Consider the following 24,037-nt stretch of genomic DNA (forward strand, 5'->3'; position numbering starts at 1 on the left):
GGTTCTTAACCAAAGTAAGCAAATCTTGGGGTACAAGGGAAGGTCCTCTCATGGACTGATATCTGGTTAAAAGCACCTGACATTGGCTACTCTCAAAAGACAGGTGTGACGGCGCGTTGGGGGTTCCCCGTCTCCTGCACCCCGAAATGGCACAAACAGACTGCACCAGCCGGTGGAATAGAGGAAGTTTATTGCCTCTCCAGGATACAGCACAGCACAGATGTAGTCTGGCCACAGAGCTGGGCTAGGATGCCTCAGGCCCCCTTGAGATGGGGGAGACTGGGCCCCTAAACTCCAGCCCCTTCTCCTAGGCTCTCCTCCATGCTCTCCCACAGTAACTAACTAAATTCCCTTGCAGCCCTGCCCCCCAGTCAGGGCCGCATTCCACCTTCCTTTGTTCCTCTCCATGGGGGGTGTCTGGCCACTGGTTCAACAAGTTTGGCATTACCTCTGCCTAGCGAGGTTTTCCCTGCTGGGTCTTGCTCCAGACAGCAGGGGTCACCACAGCCCAGCAATTACCCCCACTACGTCACAACAGGATACTGGGCTAAATGGACCACTGGTCTGACCCAGTGTGGCTACTCTTGTGTTCATATGTGACCAGGAAGCTCTCTGCAGACCACCGGTAAGTTCTCCAGGGCTCTCCATTTGGAAATACAGGGATAAACTGATTTAAGACATCAACAGACGAGGAAGCGAGAGAGCAACATACCTGTCAACAACAAGATTTCCATCATTTGTCCGGATGGCTGTCCACATGTCCCAATATTCTGCCTCTGAAGGCTGCGTATAGGGACCAAAAACTGCCCCAAGTCTAAAAAAAATTCAGAGAGGCATGAAGATCTTGACAGCATGACATCCCCTCCCCGTGATAAACAGAGATTATAAAGCCACTTCATACCGGACACAAAAACTAGTTTGAGGGCAAAAGTGCCCACTGATTATAGGATTCATTTGTAACACACACAATCCTGGAGCACCCCAAACTATCCAAATCAAAGGAACAGTGTCAAATTTAGCACTGACCCCAAAGTGGGGAAAGAAAAATGTCTCATATCCAGGATGGACTGATACGTCTGTTCTAATTTCAATGAATTATTTGTGGGAGTGGACAGGATTTTGTTGTTGTTCCCCGTGTACTTGGTTTTCCAGCCCTGTGATGGCATTGTACTGGTGTGGAAACCAACAGTGGATTGCTAATGTCCATGCTGAGTGTTGGTGGCGAGGGGGAGCAGGAAGAGAGAAATCTTGTGTATTTAGGTCACATCTGAAAAACTTCAACCTAGTAAACTGCACGGGGCCCACTACAGAAAGGAGGCACCAGCTGCCAAATCCCAGTGGGATCAAGTAGATCACGGCCTTGTGGACCAAGGGGGAAAGCCTGACCCTAATGAAGTCAATAGCAAAACTGCCACTGATGTCAGAGCAAGGTGCACGTTTCACCCCCAATGCTTAAACCGTAAGGCTGCAGACGAGGGAATCCTGGGACTCCCTCTCCACTCTTCCCTGTTCCAAGTCCTGACTGGTGTGTCTTTGAAGGAGTTACATTTGTTGTTTGCAGGCACCACCTTTAAGAATAACAGAAATACGAAGCTGGAAGGGGCATAGAAAGGTCATCTACTCCAGCCCCGTACACAGGACCAAGCAAACTTAGAGCATCCCCAACAGGTGTTTGTCCAATCTGTTCTTAAAAACCTCCCATGTCGGGGATTCTGCAACCTCCCTTATAATTACAGAGCACTTCCTAGTATCTAACCTAAATCTCCCTGGCTGCAGGTCTCCTTGTCCTAATCTTCAGTGGCCATCGAGACCACTATCCTCTTGATAACAGACCGTAACCTATTGGACCACAGTTACCAGGTCTCCCCTCAAACATCTTCTCTCACGACTAAACATAGTCAGGGATTTTTTTAATCATTTCTTCATAGGTCAGGTTTCCTTAATCATTTTTGTTGCTCTCCTCTGGACTCTCCCATTTGTCCGTGTCTTTCCTAAAGTGTGGTGCCCAGAATTTGGCACAATTCTCCACGTGTGGCCTCCTCACCGCCAATCATCTCCCCTGTCTTACATATGACAGTTCTATTAATGGGATGATACCAGTCTTTTCTGCAACCGTATCATATTGTTGACTCATTCAGTTTGTGATGTACTATAATCCACAGCTATTTTTCAGTACTATCATCTAACCAACTACTCCCTATTCTGTAGATATGCATTTGATTTTTCCTTCCTGCTTTGCACTTCTTTACTGATTTTCAGTGTGTTGATTTTAGACCAATTCTCCAATTTGTCAAGGTCCTTTTGAATTCTAGTACTGTCCTCCAAAGTCCTTGCAACACTTCCCAGCTAGCAGGCATGAAAGGAATAAGCATACTTTCTACTCCAATTCAGTGAAGGAATTGAATAGCACTGGACCCCTGTGGAACCCCAACAGATATATCCCGTCAGTCTGAACTACTGATAGGGACTCTGGATACAGTCTTTCAGCCAGATTTCTTCTACACTGCATTTTTCTAGTTCTCTTAGCCTGTGTTGTGGGACCAAGTCTAAGGGTGTATCTAGACTACAGGGTTTTGTCGACAAAATTATACCTGCGTCTACACTACCGCCGAGTTCTGCCGACAGTAAGTTGGCAGAACGCAGCAGTTTTGTCAACGGCGGTAAATCTCATTCTACGAGGAATAACGCCTTTTGTCGGCAGGGTTCTGTCGACAAAAGGCGCTATTGCATCCACACTGATTTTTCAAAAGAGAGCATCTAGACTCTCTGTTGAAAAAGCGGCTTGCTTTGTCAACAGAACTGGCTGTAGTCTAGACGCTCTTTGTCGACAGAGGCTTTGTCGACAATATCTGTCAACAAAAGCCTGTAGTCTAGACGTACCCTAAGGCACTAAATCAGAAAGGAAATGTTCAGACATTAACCGTAATCCCAAGTGAAGTCTGTCTCAACTTCAGAATAACTTCAGCATCATATGGCACAGCTGCCAACCAACTAGGAACTGGACTCATTTCCTCGGCTGGATGGAATATGCTCATTTCCTTGGCTGGATGGAATATGCTCGTGTGTGTAAACCTAGTGACTATATCCTATAAAGGTCGCCTGACTTAATAATTTTATACAAGTGTGTTTCCTGGGTTATACTCCAATCTAGTCTATACATTTGTCCTCTACAGTGTGTGGCGTGCTCAGAACACCAGCTCACCCTCTGGAGAAGAAAAAGTAGTTCATCAGCCGAGTGATGATGGGAGACAGTAGGCCACCATCCTTGAGAATCTTTGGCAGAAGAGAGGGGAAAAAATGTCATTAAAAGCCATACAAACCACAATGACCCTTTGCCTGTTCAAAGGGCCTTTCCCACAGAGCAACCAGGCCCCCACCACCCAGCAGTCTGACAGAACAGCCATGCCCTACAATCAATGAAGTCAATCCATTATGACTGCTAGATTTTCCAAAGTTATCAATACACTGAACCAAAGCAGTTTCAGCTCTCTTTAGACTACATCAGATCAAAGACCCGAAGACCAAGACTTGAGAAAAGGACCAGGAACCTAGGAACCAGAAGGCAGTAAGATTTTTTTTGTTTTGAGGAGGGGTCACGGAAAGATAAAAAGCCTTGCTGGGATGAGCAACTCCCCCAACACTAATGAGAATAAGAAAGTGAGATTGGAAAAAGATGTGCAAATTCCCGTGGAATTTGTATATCCTCTTTCGAAACTACAGTGTAGCATAGACGTACCCTAGCTGGTCAGTCAGTGTCTGATAAATCCAAATTCCTTCCCCTTGCAGACACACAGTGTGGGGGACCGGGCAGCTGATTTCTGGCTCACACCCAGTACCCCCTGCTATAAAGTCAGAGCTGCAGTGGGATTAGCTCCAGTTAGTTCCAGTTGAGCTCCAGTTTCCCCCCTTATCGACTAATTGAGTAGTCGATGGAAATTCCACTGACTACTCGATGAGCTGATTACCCACAAATTAACATCTCTATTTCAGAGTCACTGCTTCTCCAGATAGAGTCCACTATCTGGTAAGTATGGCCACTTTTTGTCCTTGGATATGTATATTTAGCCATATTAAAGGGCATATTGTTGGCTTCTACTAGTTTACACCAAGCAATCCAGACTGTTCTGAATCAGTGACTTGTACGGAGAAGGAGCATTTCCATTCCCTCTTTCCAGCCTTCCACCCCAAAACCTGCTAGTTACTGCAAAGAGTGAAGGTATCCACTATTCTACCTCTCCGCCTGCTACGTGGCTGCTGCAATGGGGAATACATCTGTTTCTCTCACCCCTCCTCCAGACTTCTTTTCTGGGTCCTCCACAGTGAGTGCCAGGTCCTACCTCTGCTGCGGCTCAGAGCTTTTCAAAAGCAACAGCAACATGAAATAGTCCTGATTTTGGTCAATTTCCCAAAATGTGGACACAACGGCTTCCCCAATAACAGCAGGGAAAGTTGTCACAGCTGTGTTCAGTCATCACTTTGAGCAGCAGCAGAAATTCAAGAACAGGCTGTAACCAGGCTAGTGTGTCCTGAAGGTGCCAAGCGCATTTTTGGTGTATAACCATTTTCTTTAAATGGAAGTTTTGTTTAAATAGCACCAATTGTGGCCATCAGTTTTAGGACTCCTCGGAAAGACTGCTCATCTAGAAGCCTCGCAGCCACTACCACCAGGTGAGACCACTGGCTCTGGGCAAAACAGCACCTGCAGCGCCTGCCCAGTCTCAGTGTTTCCAATCGGTATTCCACCCCAATATCGACCTGCAGGTTACGGCAAGATCAAAGCACAAGGTGGTCCAATGTAACAGAATGTTGACGTACTTTTGTTCTCTGAGGTCACATCTCCTCTACCACTTCTAACGGCAACAATCGTATCACTCAGCGGTGTGCAAAAAACACCCCTGAGTGCCGTAAGCTTACCAGCATAAGCAGTAGGTGTGCCTGACGCTATGTCAGGGGGAGAGTTTCTTCTTCTATTACAGCCACTGCCGCCCATTAAAGGGGTACGTCTAGACTACAGGCTTTTGTCGACAGAAGTTTTGTCGACAGATACTGTCGACAAAGCTTCTGTCGACAAAGAGCGTCTAGACTACATTCAGTTCTGTCGACAAAGCAAGCTGCTTTGTCGACAAAACTCTGTAGTCTAGACACACCCAAGGTGGTTTTATTATGTTGACAGGAGGAGAGCTCTCACCCATCGGCATGGAGCAGTTACACAAGTGATCTTACAGCCGTGCCGATGCACTGGTACAGTTGTAGATGTGGCCTGAATAACTGCTCCCCCCTTAATTGCACAAAACATTTACATGCAGTCATTTAAAGTCAGCAAATATATTACAGTAGCTGGAAAAGGCATATTATAGGCCTAAAAACTCAAACCCATTCCTAGAAGCTTTAATGCGGATACATGAGTCCAGATTTAATAAAACTAGAGACCAAAGCAGCTCACCTTCTGAATAAACCTGGGGTAATGAGTTTCTGGGAAAATACCTAAAAGTGTTTCAGAAAACAGAGAGAGTGCAGTTACATCATTTTGCTCTGACATTTCCCAGTCTCCATCCTCTTCCCTCCCCCACCAGTGCAGCCTCAGCGAACCCATTTGTTTTTGTGCATGGCAGAGAGAAGATGCCACTGTGATAGAGTACAAATGCCCTCATGGCTCTGAAGCAGCTAAGTCAGGACTGGCTCCTACTCTCAAAAAGGGTGGTCACAAAACAGGTCACGAATAGGGATGTAAGTGACTAGTCAACTATCCAATAAGCATAAGCTTATTGGATAGTCAACTAGTGACGCAACTAGTCATTTCCCCCCTTGCTGCCTCTATCAGAGAGAGGCAGCAAGGGGGGGGGGGGGGGGAGAGCAGAAGCTGGTGCTGGGGAGAGCTGGCTTAAAAGCCGGCTTCCCCCAGCACCATCTTCGAGCGGCAGGGGAGCTAGAGGCACAGTGGGAAACAGTGTGAGCAGGGACTGAAGACTCCCAGCGGAGCTCTTGTACATTTCAAAAGCAGAAGCCCCACAGGGAGCGCGCAGGGGCTCTCTGGGGGGCTTCCTTTTGAAATGTACAAGAGCCACATTTCAAAGACTCAGGCACTGCAGGGATTGTGGGGCCAGTCCCCCGCTGGCCCTGTGCTGCCTGCAGGGCTTCTGCTTTTGAACTGTAGCAAGAGCCTGGCAGGGCTTTTGCTACAGTTCAGAGGCGGAAGTGCCCTTATAGACTGATCGAATAGTCAATGGAAATCCCGTTGACTATTCAGCTAGTTAATTCATTTAAATTTAACATTCCTAGTCATAAAGAAGGAAGGAAATTCTTCCTCCTCAATGGCAGCATCATTCATAAACGTACCATCGTAGCGACTGTCTGCATTAATGGGATCAGACAATCTGTTACTAATAAAACAATTGAGGGAGACATATCTGTGCCATTTAATCAGCCTCCCTAGGTTCTATCACCAGCCATTCCTGTCCCTCCCCCAACTCTCAAGTGGATTTTATTGTTGTGAAAGGTGCTGCACTGACAGCCCCCGAGACTGAGGCCTTCCACTAATCTACAGCAAAGGGAGAGCAATGAAAGCTTCTCTGTACTGCTCCACCGGTGTGCCTCATCCCTGGTCTGGCGGGACCCCTCTGTGGGTCAGAGGGGAGTTCAGTTTCTATTGCCCATTGAGTCCTTGGCACTGTGATGAGACTGCTGACAAAGAGGGCAGTTAGTCTCAGCGGAGATGCAGGCACTGATAGCAGGGAAGTGGATCGAGACCCATCAATTCATTTCACATAGATCATGTTATGCTAAGCAAAACAGTTACCTCCATTGGATAAACAGAGGCTATTGATCAGGACACATCCCGTTTTGTTGCGTTCATACCTGGAGACGGAACCAAAGACAAGGCTGAATTAAACTGGAGCGAGTCTCAGCCAACTGCAAGCAGCAACTGGCCGACAGTCTGCAATCATATCGCTATTTATTAAAACCTAATCCAGGATGCAAAGAACCCAGGGGACGGGCTTTCACAAGTAGCATAAAACAGCCATGTCAAAGAACTCCCCACAGCTCTCCGTGGCTGTTCAACTCAATCACACTGCAGTCATCACTGTTAAGAGTGTAACACATGCTTTATGAAATAGCCTGGGGAAGGGGGAGGGGGGGAAGTCCTCTCTCCCTGGATCTCAAGGGGGACACCGAACATAGGCACACTGGATTTGCACAGCTGGATGTCTGTTTGCTGAGTAACTTTCATGTCAGACTAGTTAAAAGTCAGCAGTGCTTGGCACCCGCCCTGCCCCCAATCAAGTCGCTAACTGGCTGCAATGGGAGCGCCACAGCACAGTGCTACATTTTTGTACTAAATAAATAATTCTTAAAACCTCTTTTTCAATACAATGCACACGCTTACACATCTGACATGTGCCCATTAGCTAGAGCAGGGGTAGGGAACCTCAGGCGCAGGGGCCGGATGCAGCCCCCAGCTTGCCTGGATCTGGCCCCCCAAGGCTCAGGGCTCCCTCTTAGCACTGGGCAGCCCATGCCTACTGAGGGACTGGAACACACACAATCTACTAGCCTGGGTCCCACTAAGCTCTGATGTGAGAGAGGAATGTGGGGAGGGTCTTTCTCCCTCTCAGTCAGGGGCCACGTCAATGAGGGTTGGGTTTTGGTTTTTTTGGCTTCTCACTTGTGTGCGGCCCCTGACCAATATTTCTGTGGGTCAGTGGCCCCTGATCCAAAAAAGGTTTCCCTGCCCCACACTAGAGATTGCACATCACCCCATGCTAAGGAATCTGCATGGAAATTACACCTTGCAGCACTTCCCAACCACAGGGAGCCTGAGCCAGGGATTAGAACTAGGGATTGCACATTAAGAAACCTCGGTTCTGACCCTTCCTCTGTCAGTGACTTGCCCTCAGTCCAATCCCTCGGCCACTCTTTGGTTCAATGTCCCCCAACTGTTGTTACATGGGCATTCTATCTTCTATCTGTGCCCTTCCTCACAGCAGGGCTGCAAGGCAAAATCCTTCATGTCTGCTGCCTAGTTTGAGATAGGAGAGCGAATGGCGAAGCATTGTCAGCTGCTGCCAAAATTAATGACAGGAAGAAAAAGGTTTCCCTAGGCAGAGTCCATCCACCTGTGACTAACCATCCACTGCGATTTCACATAGACCCTGGTCACTGGTGACAGAAGACGCTCTTGGCTTGTACTGACTTGCCTTGTTCAACCCTCATACCCTTGACAAGCCTCCAGGTTTCAAAAGCAAACAAGTAAGTTGTGCATCTGGTTTGGACATAATGAGGCAAGACTTTTCCACTGTATCTGTATACATGGCTCCCACTGAAGTCAATGGTGGCAGCACATAAGCCTGCCTCCATCTATCAACCTAGATTCTTATACTATTGTGTCCATCAGTGTAATATCCCATTAGTACCCTGCCCGGCCACCCTGAATCTCAGATGTGGGATACACCATTTCCTTGTACTTAGCTTCACGTAATTAAACCCTCTAGGAGGGCGACAAGGAGCACTCAGAGCTTTAGTGGTTCCAGTGACCTGTGGAGCAGCTCCTGTGCAACTGTGTCTCCGTAGTCATGAGACAGGAGGTTGATCCTCTGATTTCGGAGGCCCAAGTGCCCCAGCAACCCCTCGACGATGTTGGCCTGCTCAAAAATGGAATAGCGGTGGGGCCTCTGTTTGAAAAGCAAAGCAAAAGAGCAGCTCCTGTGAGAACAGAGTCATACACTCCCACCTTGTTCATTACAGACAGCTGAGCTATCACGGTGCAAGTTCATCTGAACAGCACACCTGGCAGTTCCGGTGTCTGGGCACCACACAGCATAAGGGTTTATGGACAAATGCAGAACATGGTACAAGCCTAGGACTACAGCCCACAACTCCAATTCTAGTCCAGGCTCCTGCTGATTTTCAGTGTGGCCTTAAGCTAGTCATTTTACTGCAATGTGCCTCAGTTTCCCCATCTATAAAATGGAGATAATGAAACAACTCACAGGGGGGCTGTGATTATTAGCTAGTGTGTGTAAAGCTCTTTGAAGATGAAGAACTATGTATTATCAAATTCACCCCATGATTTATTTGCAAGGTATAAATATACTAGCGTAACCACAAACTAGTAACTGTTCACAAGTATTTCAACTGCAGGAGAGCTGCCTAACATGGCAGGTGAAGCAAAACTGTTCTATCTAGGTGCGCTAACACTCTCATAGAGCGTGGTCACTTTTAAAATACTGTTATGTCCTATTTCTGGGCTTTGATTTTGGCACTAATCACATTCTAACAATGGTGCCTGTATTTCTGTTACTGAAAGAGTGAGACATAAGGTGAATCAGATTATGGCTTTTATTGAACCAACTTCTGCAGGTAAGCGACACACTTTCTAGCTTAAAAGCTCTGTGTAAGCTTGAAAACGTCTCTCTCTTTCTAGCAGAAGTTGGCCCAATAGAAGATACTACCTCATCCACTTTATGTCCCTAATATCCCGGGGCTGACACTGCTACAATACTGCAACCTGAGAAAAATGTAAACTGATAAAGACACAAAGCAACCTGAGAAATGAATAGATGCCATCAAAATCCATGCAAATGAAATCCAGCTTCTCATGCAGGTGCAAGTGTGATGCCATTTTTCTGGGCGCACTTGGGTCATTAAATTCCTTTTCCCAAAAAACTACCTGATTGTCCGTCCGGGGTACTTACAGGTTTGTCACTAAAACCAAATCCTACAAAATCCAGAGCGATAACCCTGTGAAATCGCTGGGTCAGCCCCTCCCAAATCTGTAAAAGAAAGAAGAAATCATAAGAGCGGCTACATATCAGTGTGGACTACCCACCAAGATGGACAGCGCTACACTGTCACTTCTTAAAAGCTCCTCCCAGACACCCATGCTGCAAACACACATTGAACTGCAGTGGATTTAATACATTCATGATAGCAAAAGCCAAAAGATCTTCTAAAGAGTTATTTCCCCCATGCTCTGTGGGGGGAGAGAAGAGTCTCCCTGCAAAGACCGTATTGGCTAAATCCCGAGGTTCCCTTCTGCTTTGCATCCCCATCCAACAGAAGACCCAGTTCTGTTGCTAGGTGTGTCATATGAGAATTGCCTTCAGAACATGGCAAAGTGATGCCACAATTATTCAACGGAGAAATACACTTTCTCTTCCATTACAAGGGTGGGGCCCCTGTTCCCCAAAAATCATTAATATTCCAATGAACTCAGGTTTTGAATCTCCTCACAGCAGGAAGCCTTTATGGAATTATTTTAAAGAGAAAATACCAATATTCGTATATGCCAGTTGGGAGTAGCTGCCCAATGTTCCATCTAATCTTTTCCATCCCTGTGTGGATTTTTTTCCATTCCTGTGTGGAATATTTTTATGTGTAGAGGCATGTGCGAATGTGCACCACCAGTAGAAACAAAAAGCCCTTGGTGTGAGCTCTCTGCTAATCATCTCGGCGGCATCTGAGTCTCTCCTGCATAAGTGTACGGTTTACAGGGAACACTGATTTCAGGATGGTGGGGATAGCCAATGTGTAAGCAAAGATTATTTTTGCTCCCTTTGTAGCTTACAAAACCTGGTATCTGGTTCCAGGAATGCCACACTTATTACCACCAAGCATTTACACAGCACTGAAAACTGACACCATTCTTCACAAGTACAGTAGAACCCCATTTATCCAACCCTCCATATTACCCGAACCACCAGCGCACACAGGTCTCTCCCAAGGCCGCCAGATGGCGCTGCAACCTCACACTTCCCCATTCTCTGGATCATCTGGAGTTTTGATTATCCACTCTACTCCCCCCTCTCTCATCCCACACAGATCAAATAAACTGGGCTCTGCTGAATTAAGACAATCGTTCTGCCCCCAAGAACACACAACCAGAATAATCATAGAATAAAATCTTAGGGACAGAAGGGCCAAGAGATTAATAACGAGTAGAAGGGACTGCTTGATGGCAAGCCTGAGAACGGAAGGTGTGATGGGAAATGTGGCAGATGAGAACAGTGCTCCAGGCACAGGGGCAGCATAAGAAAAAGCAGGAAAAAGAGTGTGAGAGGAAGGAGGAAGTGACAGGAGAGAGCTGGAAAGAATTTAGGGAGAGGAAAGGACAGCAGAGACATGGGTAAGACGAAACAAGTTTATGCAGTAGATCAGGGGTCAGCAACCTATGGTTCACTTACGAGCCAAATATGGCTTGCAGCTCAAGCTCAGCTCCCTCTCACTCCCCGCCCTCCCCTCCCCCGCAACAGGGAGCCAGCACTAGCCCTCATGCCCCCACAAGGTTGGAGCCAGCACCAGCTTCCTACGAGGGGGGTAAGAAAGCCCCAAGGCTTGCCCTGACTCCTGCACCCCCACATCCACAAACCGCACCACCAGCAGCAGCAGAAGTCCCATTAAATCAAGTCTGTAAGTTCGATGTTTCATTTATGCTATTAATCATCGTGTCAATTATCAAAAATATGAAGTTGTATATTTTCAGTCATGCACATGGGCATTATTATATTGGCTCTTTGTCTTTGTTGACCATTTGCTCTGAATTTTGATGTCTTTGGTTTGAAAAGGCTGCTCAACCCTGCCGTAGAGTCTTGTAGGTGAGGACTTGGCCACACATTTGAAGCTATGATAAACTGGGCCACGTTTCAACCAAAGACAAAGTCTGAGGGGCTAATAACTTGGCCATGAAAACAAGAAGGGAAGTGGGTTGGAGAAGCCAAGACAAGAATGTTAGGGAAACCATGTCAGTCATCACTCTCTCCTCCATGATTCACTGGTCAGACAGGCCCACGTATTCTTCCCGGTAGAATTCTCCTCTAATTTCAGGGGAAGGGGGGGGGGGTGAGAATCACTGGTGTTACTCACACAGTCCACATTCTGTGCTTACTTGGTCCCCTCACCTTGTACCAGTCATAGCTGGAGGTTGGGAAGCCATGTAACAGAACCACTATGTCCGAACTGCCGAGTGCACCTGATGAATCTAAGGAGAGAACAGGACATCAGCAAGCCATGCGACCACTCCAAGGACACTTTATCTTTAAATTGTAGAGCAGCTGTGCAGGATAATGTATCAGGGACCCACAATAACATCCAGGCTCCAGATAAGAGCCTCGTGGGTTTCTGATCACTTTAAAAAAAAAAAAAAAAAAAAAAAATCTCCAGCCACAAAAGCTCTCTCACAGTAACAGTTCTTAGAGCCTAACACGTGGACAAAGGCTCAGAAACTTTGCCATTCAGAGACTTGGCAGCTTGCCCAAAAACCTGTCACTAGGGTTTTTGTTCCTTAAGAGCTGGGCAGAGCTACCTCGTAGAGGAGAGAGTTCACAATGTAGGTGTAACGACATGGGGAAGGGGAAACGGGGGGGGGGAGAGGAGGAAGGAACTCTCAACATTAGGCCATCAATCCAAGTCTACGTACACAGACAATTTGGGAACAATGAGAATGATCCTACAGTTACATAGCATCTTTCTTTCTGAATGCACCCAAAGCATTACACTAATTTTAAACTGATAAGGAAACTGCATCAGACACTAAAATGCAGCCTTCTCTAGTGTAAAACATGACAGCTGTTTCACAGCACATAGCAGCAGGTTTAGGACAGGAATACTGTCCCAACTGAAACTGTGGCACAGGGAAGACTTGGAGAGCAAGTGGGCATCTGTACTTAGAAGTGGAATAAGGCCACACCACTAGAGCTAACTCCCCCTGTTCTTGAGAAGGGATTTGTCCTAGCTGCTCATCACAGAAGATCCCACATCATTTTTACATCTCGTACAAAATGACAACACCTCCAACTACTCAGTGCTGTCTAACACCAAGTGCCCACCAAGGTAAGTGTGCAATTCAAATAAAACCCACCGTTTTCGGTTCCTGTGAGATCCAACTATTCCTGAGAGGCATGCAAGGTGCACTTTTACGAGTACTTGTGTGAGGTGAACCAAAAAATAATATTTCATTTGATTATCATTTTTACAGTGCAAATATTAGTAAACAATTGGCACTCTATTGTTTAACAGTACAATTAAAACTGTGATTAATGGTGATTAAAAGCTGACAATCGTAGTTTTAACTGCAGTATTAAACAACAGAATAACTTTTTGAATTAATCTGGTGAGTTGACTGTGATTAATCAAAAGCCCAAATGTACCAACAAATAAAATGTACGGACTTTTAAAATACTGTGTGCAGAATTTTTATTTTTTTGGCGCAGAATTCCCTCAGGAGTATTGGCAAGAACAGTCCCAGCTTAGCTTATTAAATATAAGGGGATAAAAACACAAGACCATACCGCCGCAGCCTCATGTTACACATTTTGAACCAGGATTTTCTCCAGCATAGCTTAATCGCGGCTTCAAAAAATCTAAGCACAAAACGGGCAGGTAAAATGCCACCACTGACTAACTACCCCAGCAACCGGGATTCTCGATTTTTTTCTTACTATTATCCTGCCCTCAGCTACCTATAACCAGACATCTGCTCCCATAGGACCTAAAGGGAAGAGAGCGTACTAGGCCTTCTCACACTTCACAATGAGGCCCAACCTGCGTGTGGCCTTTAGGAATCACCACAATGTAAATGTTTAATAATAATGATACTGATCCTGGACCTACCTAGATCCATCCATCCATCCATCCATTCCCCTAGAAGTTAAATTAACTGATCCACGTTTGCTACTTAATTTACGGAGGTCAGACAGCTCCACTTCATTATAGTACGGAGAGAAAACATCTTAAGAGCTAGGCAAGGGCTCCCCTCACTTTCTATTCAATCGCTACCATGGTTCCAACCTAGCGTTAGCTCCCCTCTTACAATGGGCTGGCACCTGCATGACCCCTCAGGCCACCTTCCAGCACACGTGCTCCAGTCTCACCTGTTTCTGGCCAGAATGACAGGAGACAGACTGTCTCTCTCTACCCTTCCTCCCCTCCGTTTTATTTTCTATGTATTTTTTTAATTTTTTTTGCTGCCCATCTCCCACCAATAGCTATGTTCTCTCCCTGATTTGCCAGAGCTTCCCCAGAATGCCTTTGTCCTTACTTTCCCTTAGATCAGTGATGGGCAACCTAGGCTAGTGAGTGGCCCTCCACCTCAGTGGGTTCATAAGATTGTCATAACCAAGACGGTCTCACGTGATAGGGCAGTTTTGCTCACTGTACTTGCGCACCTAGAATTTGCGGGGGTGCGGACGGAACCATAGCAGTGCTTGGATTGGCTGCAGAGGGAACGCAAGGCTCTTACAAGCCAGTGTTGTGTGCAATCAGCACACACCTCACTTCAACATGCCCTTGCTTTGTGCATGTGTCACTTCAGTAATACCAGTAGGAAAAAACATGGCACTGACTGAAACCAGCAGAATCCGGCAATCCCATGTGCAGGCAACAGTAAATAAAATGTCTCGCAAGCCACACACAGAACCCCAATGAGCCGCATGCAGACTGCGGGCCGCTGGTTGCCCACCACCGCCCTAAATTCTTCAGTGTCTCTCCCTCACCATTTTTCCCAAGTGTCTTGGGGGGGATCTCCACTCTTTGCCAGGCCACCAGCTTCTCCCACCTAAGTACTTTCAAGGCTTCTCTCTAGCATTGCTGGGTTGTACACAACAGCAGCACTGGAGAAAGAAGCAGTTTGTAGCAACATCCGGGGAAGCCCAGCAACTGCAGCTGAGCAGTTCTCAGTCACAGTAGAGGTATCGCTAGTCTGGCTCCCCCAGGATCTCCTCAATGCTGCACAGTTCCCCTGTCACACCTCACCTCTGTAAAAGATGTTCTGGTTCTTGTATGTGAAGTACCTTCCCGATGACCTCCATGTGCGAAGAGCTGGGGACAGCTTAGGCGGCGGGATGTGCAGGTAGACAGCAAGGAGCGGAATGCTCAGCAGACCCACCTGAATCCACCACTCTTTCATCCTGCAGGAGCAAACAAATGCAGAATTAGCAAACAAACATAGCACAGTCTGCCTAGCTGATAGACTGCTCAATTGCATCAGGCTCCCTGGCTCCGACTCGTCGTGACATGCACCACTGGTTGTCTGAAACACTAATTACCCAACATTCACCAGTAAATCCACCTTCAAACCCCACCTTTCCACCAGGGTCTGATTTTCACCTTCTCAAGATACCAAGACACATTAGTCTGGAAACTTTCCTTCTGCTGCTGTTAAACTGAAAGCCTTCCACAAAACTACTGGGAAGGGCATCACAACTCAGACCCAAACTAAGCAATTTGGTAGAAACTACAAGGCCAATCACTGCTCCCAGGATTTCACAGTCTTTTCCTTATCAGCAATGCAGTTATATCTGTCACATGACTGTCATGTCCAAGAAGTGATAAGAATTCATCAATACCCTTGTCTATGCCAGAAGATTTTGCAGAGGCAAATATGTGCTGTGTATGACAAAGGCTAAAGGCCACGCTGGCATGGAAGTGGTTCCTGCCTAGCTAGTTCAGTTATAAAAGGAAAGGGGAAGCTGAGAAGCTATCATAGGGCAGGGGCTATGCATAGGGCAGCTGGCTAAACGCCTGGGGTGATTATTACCAGGTTTGTCCTGGTTTTGTATTTTGGAAATAAAGCAAGCCTTGAAGGAAGAAATGTGACTTCTCCTTCCCTGACTGGTGAGACAGCATACCAATTACACACTGGTGCCAATACACAAAAGCACTTGCAATCACACCCTATTTCGGTCAGCTCCATTGCAATAACACTTGCTCAGAATAGTGCTCAGAGCCTGTTTTATAGCAGAAAACACTGGTATTTGTCCTCCCAGCAGAATCCTGAAATACTCCTGTGAGCCCTTCTGGGTCTACTTTCTGTAGCATCACCTGTACTGCCACTTAAATGAGAGACTGTAGTTGTGTAATTTCATGCAATAAGATTTCTGTCTCATAAGGTGCAATGCAAGCCACTTAAAGGCTTGTTTTGATATAGCAAACAAGAATGTATTGCTGTGCTACTGACTGCATGCCCCAATATTTTACACACTTTCCGTTGCTTTATACAGTTCAAATGTTTGGTACAGCCTCTCTCCAATTGTGGAGCTACTATTATAATCCCCTGCTTCAGGGATCAGTACTAGGAATTCTAAGATAGATACCCATGATGCACTGTTACTGCAGCGATCACAGAGTGCTGTGCTGGACACAGCAGACAAGTTTGTAACGGCTGGAGTAGGGATGTTAAATATCGATTAATTGAATAGTCGATTAACCTCATGAATTCTTATCAATTATTTGACTATTCTATAGTCCCCATCTGCAGGGCCGGTAGCCTGGGCACTCCAGCCCTGCTCCCGAAGAACTCCCACCATTCTGCGCTGCTGCCTCTGTATCAGAGGCAGCAGTGCAGGGTGCAAGGCGGGAGCTGGTCCGCCAGGGAAGCCAGTTTAACAACCAGCTTCCCTCGCGGACTGGCTGCCTGTCATCCCACGCTGCTGCCTCTGATACAGAGAGAGCAGCTCGGGCTCGCAGCAGTCCCTGTCCAGGGTGAGGACTGAGCTCCCAGACCTGGTGCAAGCCAGAAATGAGCCAGGCTGCCTGCTTACCTGGCTCCGAATACACTTTAAATGTAGAGCCACAGCAGGGGTAGGTCCCAGACCCAGCATGAGCCAGGACTGAGCCAGGCTGTTGGCTAGTGGGGGGTGGCGGAGGAGGCTTGGGGGGGGGGGGAATGCGTGTAGTCTATAGCATTAATCAACTTACACTATTACATCTCTAGGCTGGGGGGTTTAACTAGACACTGCATTTTACAAGTTATGAGACACTGAATCATTTGTAAATTGTACAGTGTCATTTTATAGCATAGACTGGGAAGCGACTGTCTAGGAAGGAGTATGGCAGAAAGGGATCTAGGGGTTATAGTGGACTACAATCTGAATATGAGTAAGCAGTGCCATGCTGTTGCAGAAAAAGCAAACATGATTCTGGGATTTATTAACAGGTGTGTTGTGAGCAAGACACAAGAAGTCATTCTTCCGCTCTACTCTGCACTAGTTAGGCCTCAGTTGGAGTATTGTGTCCAATTCTGGGCACCGCATTTCAAGGATGTGGAGAAACTGGAGAAGGTCCAGAGAAGAGCAACAAGAATTATTAAAGGTCTAGAGAACATGACCTATGAAGGAAGGCTGAAAGAATTGGGTTTGTTTAGTTTAGAAAAGAGAAGATTGAGGGGGGGATACAACAGCAGTTTTCAGGTATCTAAAAGGGTGTCATAAGGAGGAGGGAGAAAACTTGTTCATCTTGGCCTCTGAGGATAGAACAGGAAGCAATGGGCTTAAACTGCAACAAGGGAGGTTTAGGTTGGACATTAGGAAAAATTTCCTAACTGTCAGGGTAGTCAAACACTGGAATAAATTGCCCAGGGAGGTTGTGGAATCTCCATCACTGGGGATATTTAAGAGTAGGTTAGATTAATGTCTATCAGGGATGGTCTAGGCAGTATTTGGCCTGCCATGAGGGCAGAGGACTGGACTCGAAGACCTCCCTTCCAGTCCTAGTATTATATGATTCTATGAAAAACAACACTTTGTTCAAAATGAGCGTTTTATTGCCTGCTGTTTCACATTCAACAAACAACTTTAACTTCAAAGCAGTAGATTTCCAACCAAACTCAAAGCTAATACAGTATAGTCAACAAACAACTTCAACTTCAAAACTAATCACCAAAACAGTTCTTTGAATTCACTCCCTACAAAGCTTACTGTTCCTCCAGGATGAGGCAGGGAGGGTTACCAGGGGCGGGTTCAGAAAGGAACATTGGATGGGAAGCTGTGAGGGACAATCCTGTGCTGCTTTATGGTCTGTTGACTCGGATTCCCCTATTAACTTCACATTATGTAAACTGCCTCTTGTTAAATTTGTCAAACCACCCCTTGCTCGCGGTGAATGACATGAACTGTCATGACTTCCTCCCTCACTATCTGATGCTTGCGCAAAATCCTTCCAGAAGCTCAAAGCGTTTTCTCCAATTACAGCCCCATTCTCAGTGCTCGTTTCGGTGCCATGTCTTCAATCCAAATGCTGAATACCTTTTCCACTTTTTTTCAATTATGGGATCATGACCAAGGATGTGAAAGGTTAACAGGTTAACCATTAAGCATTGCATCAACTTTGGAGCAGCCCTTATCTGCAACAGGCCCCAGTGGGACTTGTGAAGCCCCCACCAGTTACCAGTTAACCAGAACCGGTAAGCATCACCCATTAAGAGTGATGCTTACCAGTTAACCAATTAATCTTTCACATCCATACTGTAAACAATCACTTTAAATTATTCATGTACTTTGGGATCTTAGCAAATAGAAAGTGACATTAATATATTTCATCACTATGACTGCCTCCAGTCAGCATGATCCGCTTCCTCACTGGCATGACCACTAAATTCAAACATACACAACACTTAAAGAAAATCCTCATAATTAATGTCACTCTTACAAAGGCGCGGGGCCATCTTGCAGTTTTGAATTTCACAAATACCACACTAAAACAAAGATTTACCGTTCTGACTAGCAACATTCTTTGCTATCCCAGTCTTGCTGATCACAGTCCACCCATGCACCTCCATCATGACCTGTATCATCCTCAAATATTCCAATCCTGAATCCCCAGTCATGCATCTCAATCCTAATCTGCAGTACTTGATATTATTCCAAATCCTGACCCACACAGAGTTTTGCCAATACACCTCAACCCAAAGCAATTTGTAGCCTTTCTTGTTATTCCAATTGTTTCATACACAACTCTACCAGTTCATGTCAAGACTGACTGGGCAGAAACCCATGCTAGTAATACCTGCAATTACAACATACACTGTGCTTCCAAAGCATCACAATGTTGACCTGCAGTATCTCTTGAATTGCTATTTCATTTTTATTACTGCACACCCTTGCAATTGCAAAACAAAGCAAATAACTGCAAGTGGAGGGTTTGCAACAGAGAATCAGTTTTAAGCAACCTCTGCCTGCAGGCTTTACTACTGGGGTTTTGCTGAAACTTCTTTTGTACTATCTATGGGTACGTCTAGGCTTTTGTCGACAGAAGTTTTGTTGACAGATACTGTCGACAAAGAGCGTCTAGACTACAGCCAGTTCTGTTGACAAAGCAAGCTGCTTTGTCGACAAAACCCTGTAGTCTAGACACAACCCTAGATGCAATAACACCTTCTGTCGACAGAACTCTGTCGACAAAAGGTGTTATGCCTCGTAAAATGAGGTTTACCAGTGTCGAGAAAACTGCTGAGTTCTGTCGACATTATGTCGACAGAACTCAGCGGTAGTGTAGACGCAGGTATAGTTTTGTCGACAAAAGTCCACTTTTGTCGACAAAACTCTGTAGTCTAGACACACCCTATGTGCCCTTAGTGGGAAGCAAAAAGTGCTGTTCTCTTTCACAAAGCACAGTATCTCAAAATAGGACATAAAGGAAAAATGTAATTTCCATCTTTTTACTTAAGCCATAAACAAAATGGCAAAACATGCCAGTATTGTTATGTTGTTAATCTGCTCAGCAGATTAAATAATCAGCATTATATAAGGTTAGATCACAAAACTGAAGAAATTGCTTATATTCATTTAAAAAAATTAAATTAATTATTTTAATATCAAATTATTCCTCAAAAACAACTGTAAAATTTCTTCAGGCTGCTTTGTCTTATGGCAGAAGTTAGAGTTGTATATTGTAAGGTATGAAAGATGACAGCCACAATATCTAAGCTTTGTTTTCCCCACGTGATCTTGTGCTGTCAGCCAAAGCATGCACGCAACCCTCAAAGCAAGCCTTAGCCTTTCATTATAAGATTATTTAACGTTATATGTATTCAGCAAAATCTACAAGTGTTTTAAAATGCAAACAAAAGCAAAAATAATTCATTTTATACAGACCCCAAACCAGATCCACAAAATAATTAGAGAAGCCCATGCAGAGGGAGACTCCCTGTGAACGCCAGAGTAACAATGCAATTATAGAATTAACTATCAATTAGGCACCAGTCCCAAGTCCTCCCTACACAGGGCTGTACTAGGGATGTTAAATTTCCATTCACTGACTAATCAAAGTCGATGCAAATTGCATCAACTACTCAATTAGTCAATAAGTGTGCCTCCGCCTTTGAAGTATAGAAACAGCCCCAGAACTGTTGCTGCACCTGAAAGGCGAAAGCACTGAGGAGAGCACAGGGCCAGCGGGGCAGTCCTGCACTGGCGCCATGCTCTGCGTGGCGTTTCAAAGCGGCAGCGCTGCACAGAGCCCGGGGTTAGCAGGGGAGGCTCCACATGGCGCTGCCGCTTTGAATCGGCACTTGCAGCTTGGGGACTCCCAGCTGGCCCTGGGCTGCACACCGTGTTTCAAAGCGGCAGAGCTGCGTGGAGTCTGGCCCCACGCTCCATGTAGCGCTGCCGCTTTGAAGCACCCCCTTTCTTCCCCCACTTGCTTCCTCTCTCTGATAGAGACAGCAAGGGGGACGGGAGGATGACCAGTGTGTTGACAGTAAGCATTTGCTTATCGGATAGTCGACTACTCCTAGTCGTTCACATTGCTACCCTGTACCGCAGCAAACGCCACAGAGAAAAACAAAAAGCTGTCAGGACAGTTGGGGATGGGGCACAGCCTCCCCCCACCCAGCAATACCACTGTTACCTCGTGGGGCAGGGCCACAGCCCACTATGGAGCCCCTCCCGGGGGGCAACCTCCCTCCCCTCTGGGGTCAGGGGCAGAGACCCCCCATGCACCCCACCCCGGAGGGGGGGGGGAAGAGATTCTCCCCCCCACCAAGCCTCTGTCCCCATATTCAGCTTTATCTGAGAGGCAGTCCCCCCCCCATCTCCCACATCCCCTTTCTAGGGAGCCCAGCCCCCCCTTCACTCCAGGGGGGGCAGAGCACCTCCCCCACCCTCCACCAAGCCCCTGCCCCCATATTCAGCCTTATCTGAGAGGAAGCCCCCCCCCATCTCCCACATCCCCTTTCCAGGGAGCCCAGCCCCCCCCTTCACCCCAGGGGGGGCAGAGCACCTCCCCCACCCTCCACCAAGCCCCTCCCCCATATTCAGCCTTATCTGAGAGGCAGCCCATCTCCCACATCCCCTTTCCAGGGAGCCCAGCCCCCCCCCTTCACCCCAGGGGGGGCAGAGCACCTCCCCCACCCTCCCCCAAGCCCCTCCCCCATATTCAGCCTTATCTGAGAGGCAGCCCCCCCCCCCATCTCCCACATCCCCTTTCCAGGGAGCCCAGCCCCCCCTTCACCCCAGGGGGGGCAGAGCACCCCCCCCATTTTCTACGTCCCCCTTCACCAGCGCAACCCCCCCCTTCGCTCCTCCCAAGGGCACAGCCCCGCCCCCCGGAATATAGGCGCCGCCCCCCGCCGTGGACAGAGCCTCGTGCCCGCTGAGGGGCCCATGGGCGGGCGCGCGCCTCTCAACCTCCCCTCCCCCACCCCAACCGCCGTTACCTGGGCTCAGGGGTGGGGGCGGCAAGTGGGTTCCATGCCGCGAGCAGCGCGGCCCCAAGGAAATAGAGCGCGCATGCGCCAACCGTCCCTTCCATCGAGCCTCCCCCACTGGCTAGAAAGTCCCGTAACGAAGGTTGGGCGCCAGCGACACCTACTGGGGCGCCGCGGTCCTGCGCGGGCTTCTGCCGCTCTGCCTGCCAGGCGCGTGCCTCCTGAATCCGTGAGGCTGGTCGCAGCTGTTTGCACGGGGAAGGCCTGCCGGGGCTGGGGGGTGCAGCTCCGTGCGCTAGGCCTGCAGGCCTTTTTCTGGCTCTGTCTCCTGCGGCGGGTGTTTGCATTAGGCCTGCAGTCCTTGCAAGCATCTGTCTCCTGCTGCGGGTAGTTGCACCAGACCTTCAGGCCTTTGCATGAATGCATCCGTCAGAAGCTGCAACTCTTTGCACTAGTCACATGTAGGTCTTTTCCTGCAACCTTCTGCTGCAATTCTTTGCCTTACGCCTGCAGGCCTTTGCATGCATCCTTTAGCAACTGCAGGCTTTTGCATTAGGTGTGCAGGCATCTCTCCTCGGTTGTGGGTCTTTGTATTCGTTTGTTGCTATCCTGTTTTGCACAAGATATGCAGGTTTTAACACATTGCTGCTGCAGCTCTTTGCCTCTAGCAAACCAGTCTGTGCAAGATCTGTCTGTTGTGGCATGCTACCTAATGTTTAACCAGTTAAGGGGTTCAAAGGCATTTTACATCCCTAATCCTTACTACTTCCCCCATCCACAAGGTTTGTTATCCTGTCAAAGAAGGATAGTATGTTGGTTTCACATGATTTATTCATGAAAATCCATATTGGCTGTTACTTATCATTTTATTTACTCCTAGGAATTTACAGATTGATTATTTGATTATTTACTCCATTGTTTTCCGGGGTACTGAGATTAAGCTGACTGGTCTATAATCCTCTAGGTTGTCCTTATTCCCTCTTTGTAGATAGGTACCCATTTGTTTGACCCACTGGATTTCATACTTGAGGTCTGCTTAAAGCTGCATGCCCTGCCTCCAGAGGCCATTCTTAAATGCAACTGTTTCCAGCTTTGCCTTTGGGTCAGTGGGTTTGTTATAAAAAGAGGGAGGCAGGTGATTAAGAATCAAGATGGGAGTGAAAGGGGAGGAGAGTAGGTATGAGTGTTGTGCTGCTGGAATTTGAATTTGGACCAGTAGTGTTAAACTTATAAATGTTCTTGAAAAAGAAGTAAACAGGTGACAAAATTTGCGGATACTACAAAATTACTCAAAATAGTTAAGTCCAAAGTTGACTGCAAAGAATTACAAAGGGAATCTCACAAAACTGGGTGATTAGACAACACAAAAACAGATGGACTTCAGTGTTGATAAATGCAAAGTAATGCACATGGAAAAATATAATCCCAGCTCCCCATACAAAAATGATGGGCAGTTACCTGAAAACACTTGCTCAATGTGCAGTGGCAGGCTAAAAACTAAAAAGCTAACAATATTGGGAATACTTAAGAAAGGAATAGCTAATTATATGGGGGCGATATGATATTTTCTGTCTTAAATAATTGTATGCCCACATCTTGAATACTGCATGCAGAGCTGGTCATCCCATCTAAAAAAGATACATTTGATTTGGAAAAGGTACAGAAGGGCAACAGAAATGATTAGGGGTAAGGAACAGCTTCCATATGAAGACAAATTAACAAGATTGCGACTTTTCAGCTTGGAAAAGAAATGACTCAAAGCTGGGGGGGGATATGTTTAATGTCTAGAAAATTATGAATGGCGTAGAAAAATAGAATAAGGGAATATTATTTATTCCTTCACTAACATAATGCAAGAAACTGACCCAATTACATTTATAGGCAGAGGATTTAAAACAAACAAAACACATTATTTTTTCAGTCAAACTGTGGAACTCGTTGCCAAGAGATGGTGGCAAGGCCCAGACTATAACAAGGTTCCAGTAAGAACAACGTAAGTTTAAGAAGGACAAGTCCATCAATGGCTACTAGCCAGAATGGGAAGGGATAGTGTCCCTAGCTTTTGTCTGTCAGACACTGGGACTGGGTAATAGGGGATGAATCATTTGATGATTGCCTCTTCTGTTCATGCCTTCTGAAGCACCTGGCATTAGCCGCTGTCAGCAGACAGGATACTGGGCTAGATGGACCATTGGTCTGACCCAGTATGGCCGTTCTGATCTCATATAGAGCCCAAATGTATCTGCCCCCTGCTGAAATGCACTAGACCCCACGCCACTTCCAGAGCTGGGATAGATCCAGGAGTGCTGACAGTCTCTCTCTCTTTCTCTCCACGGAGTTAGTAACAAAATAAGAATATATATTAAAATTTTAAGGCTAGCCTTAAGTGAGTTGCTACCTGCTAAGTTATCTGCAAAAAAAACCGTGGCTACGTCTACATTGTGCATTCTTGTGCAAGAAGATATGCAAATGAGGCACAGAGATGAATATCGCCACACCTCATTTGCATACCTAATGTGCCACCATTTTGCGCAAGGGGCTTTTGCACAAGAAGGAGCAGTCTACACTGCTCCTTCTTGTGCAAAAAGCCCTCTTGCACAAGAGCCATTCTGCTGCTCATTA

The 24,037-nt window shown here is 46.7% G+C and overlaps 1 protein-coding gene across 4 annotated transcripts in view; it reads right to left on the reverse strand.

Annotated features, from left to right (window-relative positions):
- The window catches only part of MEST (mesoderm specific transcript), a 35,068-nt gene extending 13,183 nt beyond the window's left edge, over positions 1–21,885 (reverse strand). The window contains exons 1-9 of one of the 4 annotated variants that reach the window (XR_012902935.1): positions 21,425–21,881; positions 14,746–14,900; positions 11,895–11,974; positions 9,693–9,770; positions 8,533–8,669; positions 6,797–6,855; positions 5,444–5,484; positions 3,203–3,273; positions 713–814 (exon numbers count right to left, since the gene is read on the reverse strand). Coding sequence is in view for 3 of the 4 variants with exons in the window: in XM_075925210.1 (XP_075781325.1) it covers positions 713–814; positions 3,203–3,273; positions 5,444–5,484; positions 6,797–6,855; positions 8,533–8,669; positions 9,693–9,770; positions 11,895–11,974; positions 14,746–14,900; positions 21,425–21,786 (1,085 nt within the window). In the remaining variant the exon portion in view is untranslated. Of the gene's footprint in view, positions 1–712; positions 815–3,202; positions 3,274–5,443; positions 5,485–6,796; positions 6,856–8,532; positions 8,670–9,692; positions 9,771–11,894; positions 11,975–14,745; positions 14,901–17,903; positions 19,121–21,424 lie in introns of those variants that run through there. The other 3 variants (XM_075925210.1, XM_075925227.1, XM_006120316.4) reach the window with 3 other exon arrangements.
- Positions 21,886–24,037: the final 2,152 nt, after the last annotated feature.

The sequence above is a fragment of the Pelodiscus sinensis genome, chromosome 1 (assembly GCF_049634645.1).
Source record: "Pelodiscus sinensis isolate JC-2024 chromosome 1, ASM4963464v1, whole genome shotgun sequence".
Lineage (NCBI taxonomy): Eukaryota > Metazoa > Chordata > Testudines > Trionychidae > Pelodiscus > Pelodiscus sinensis.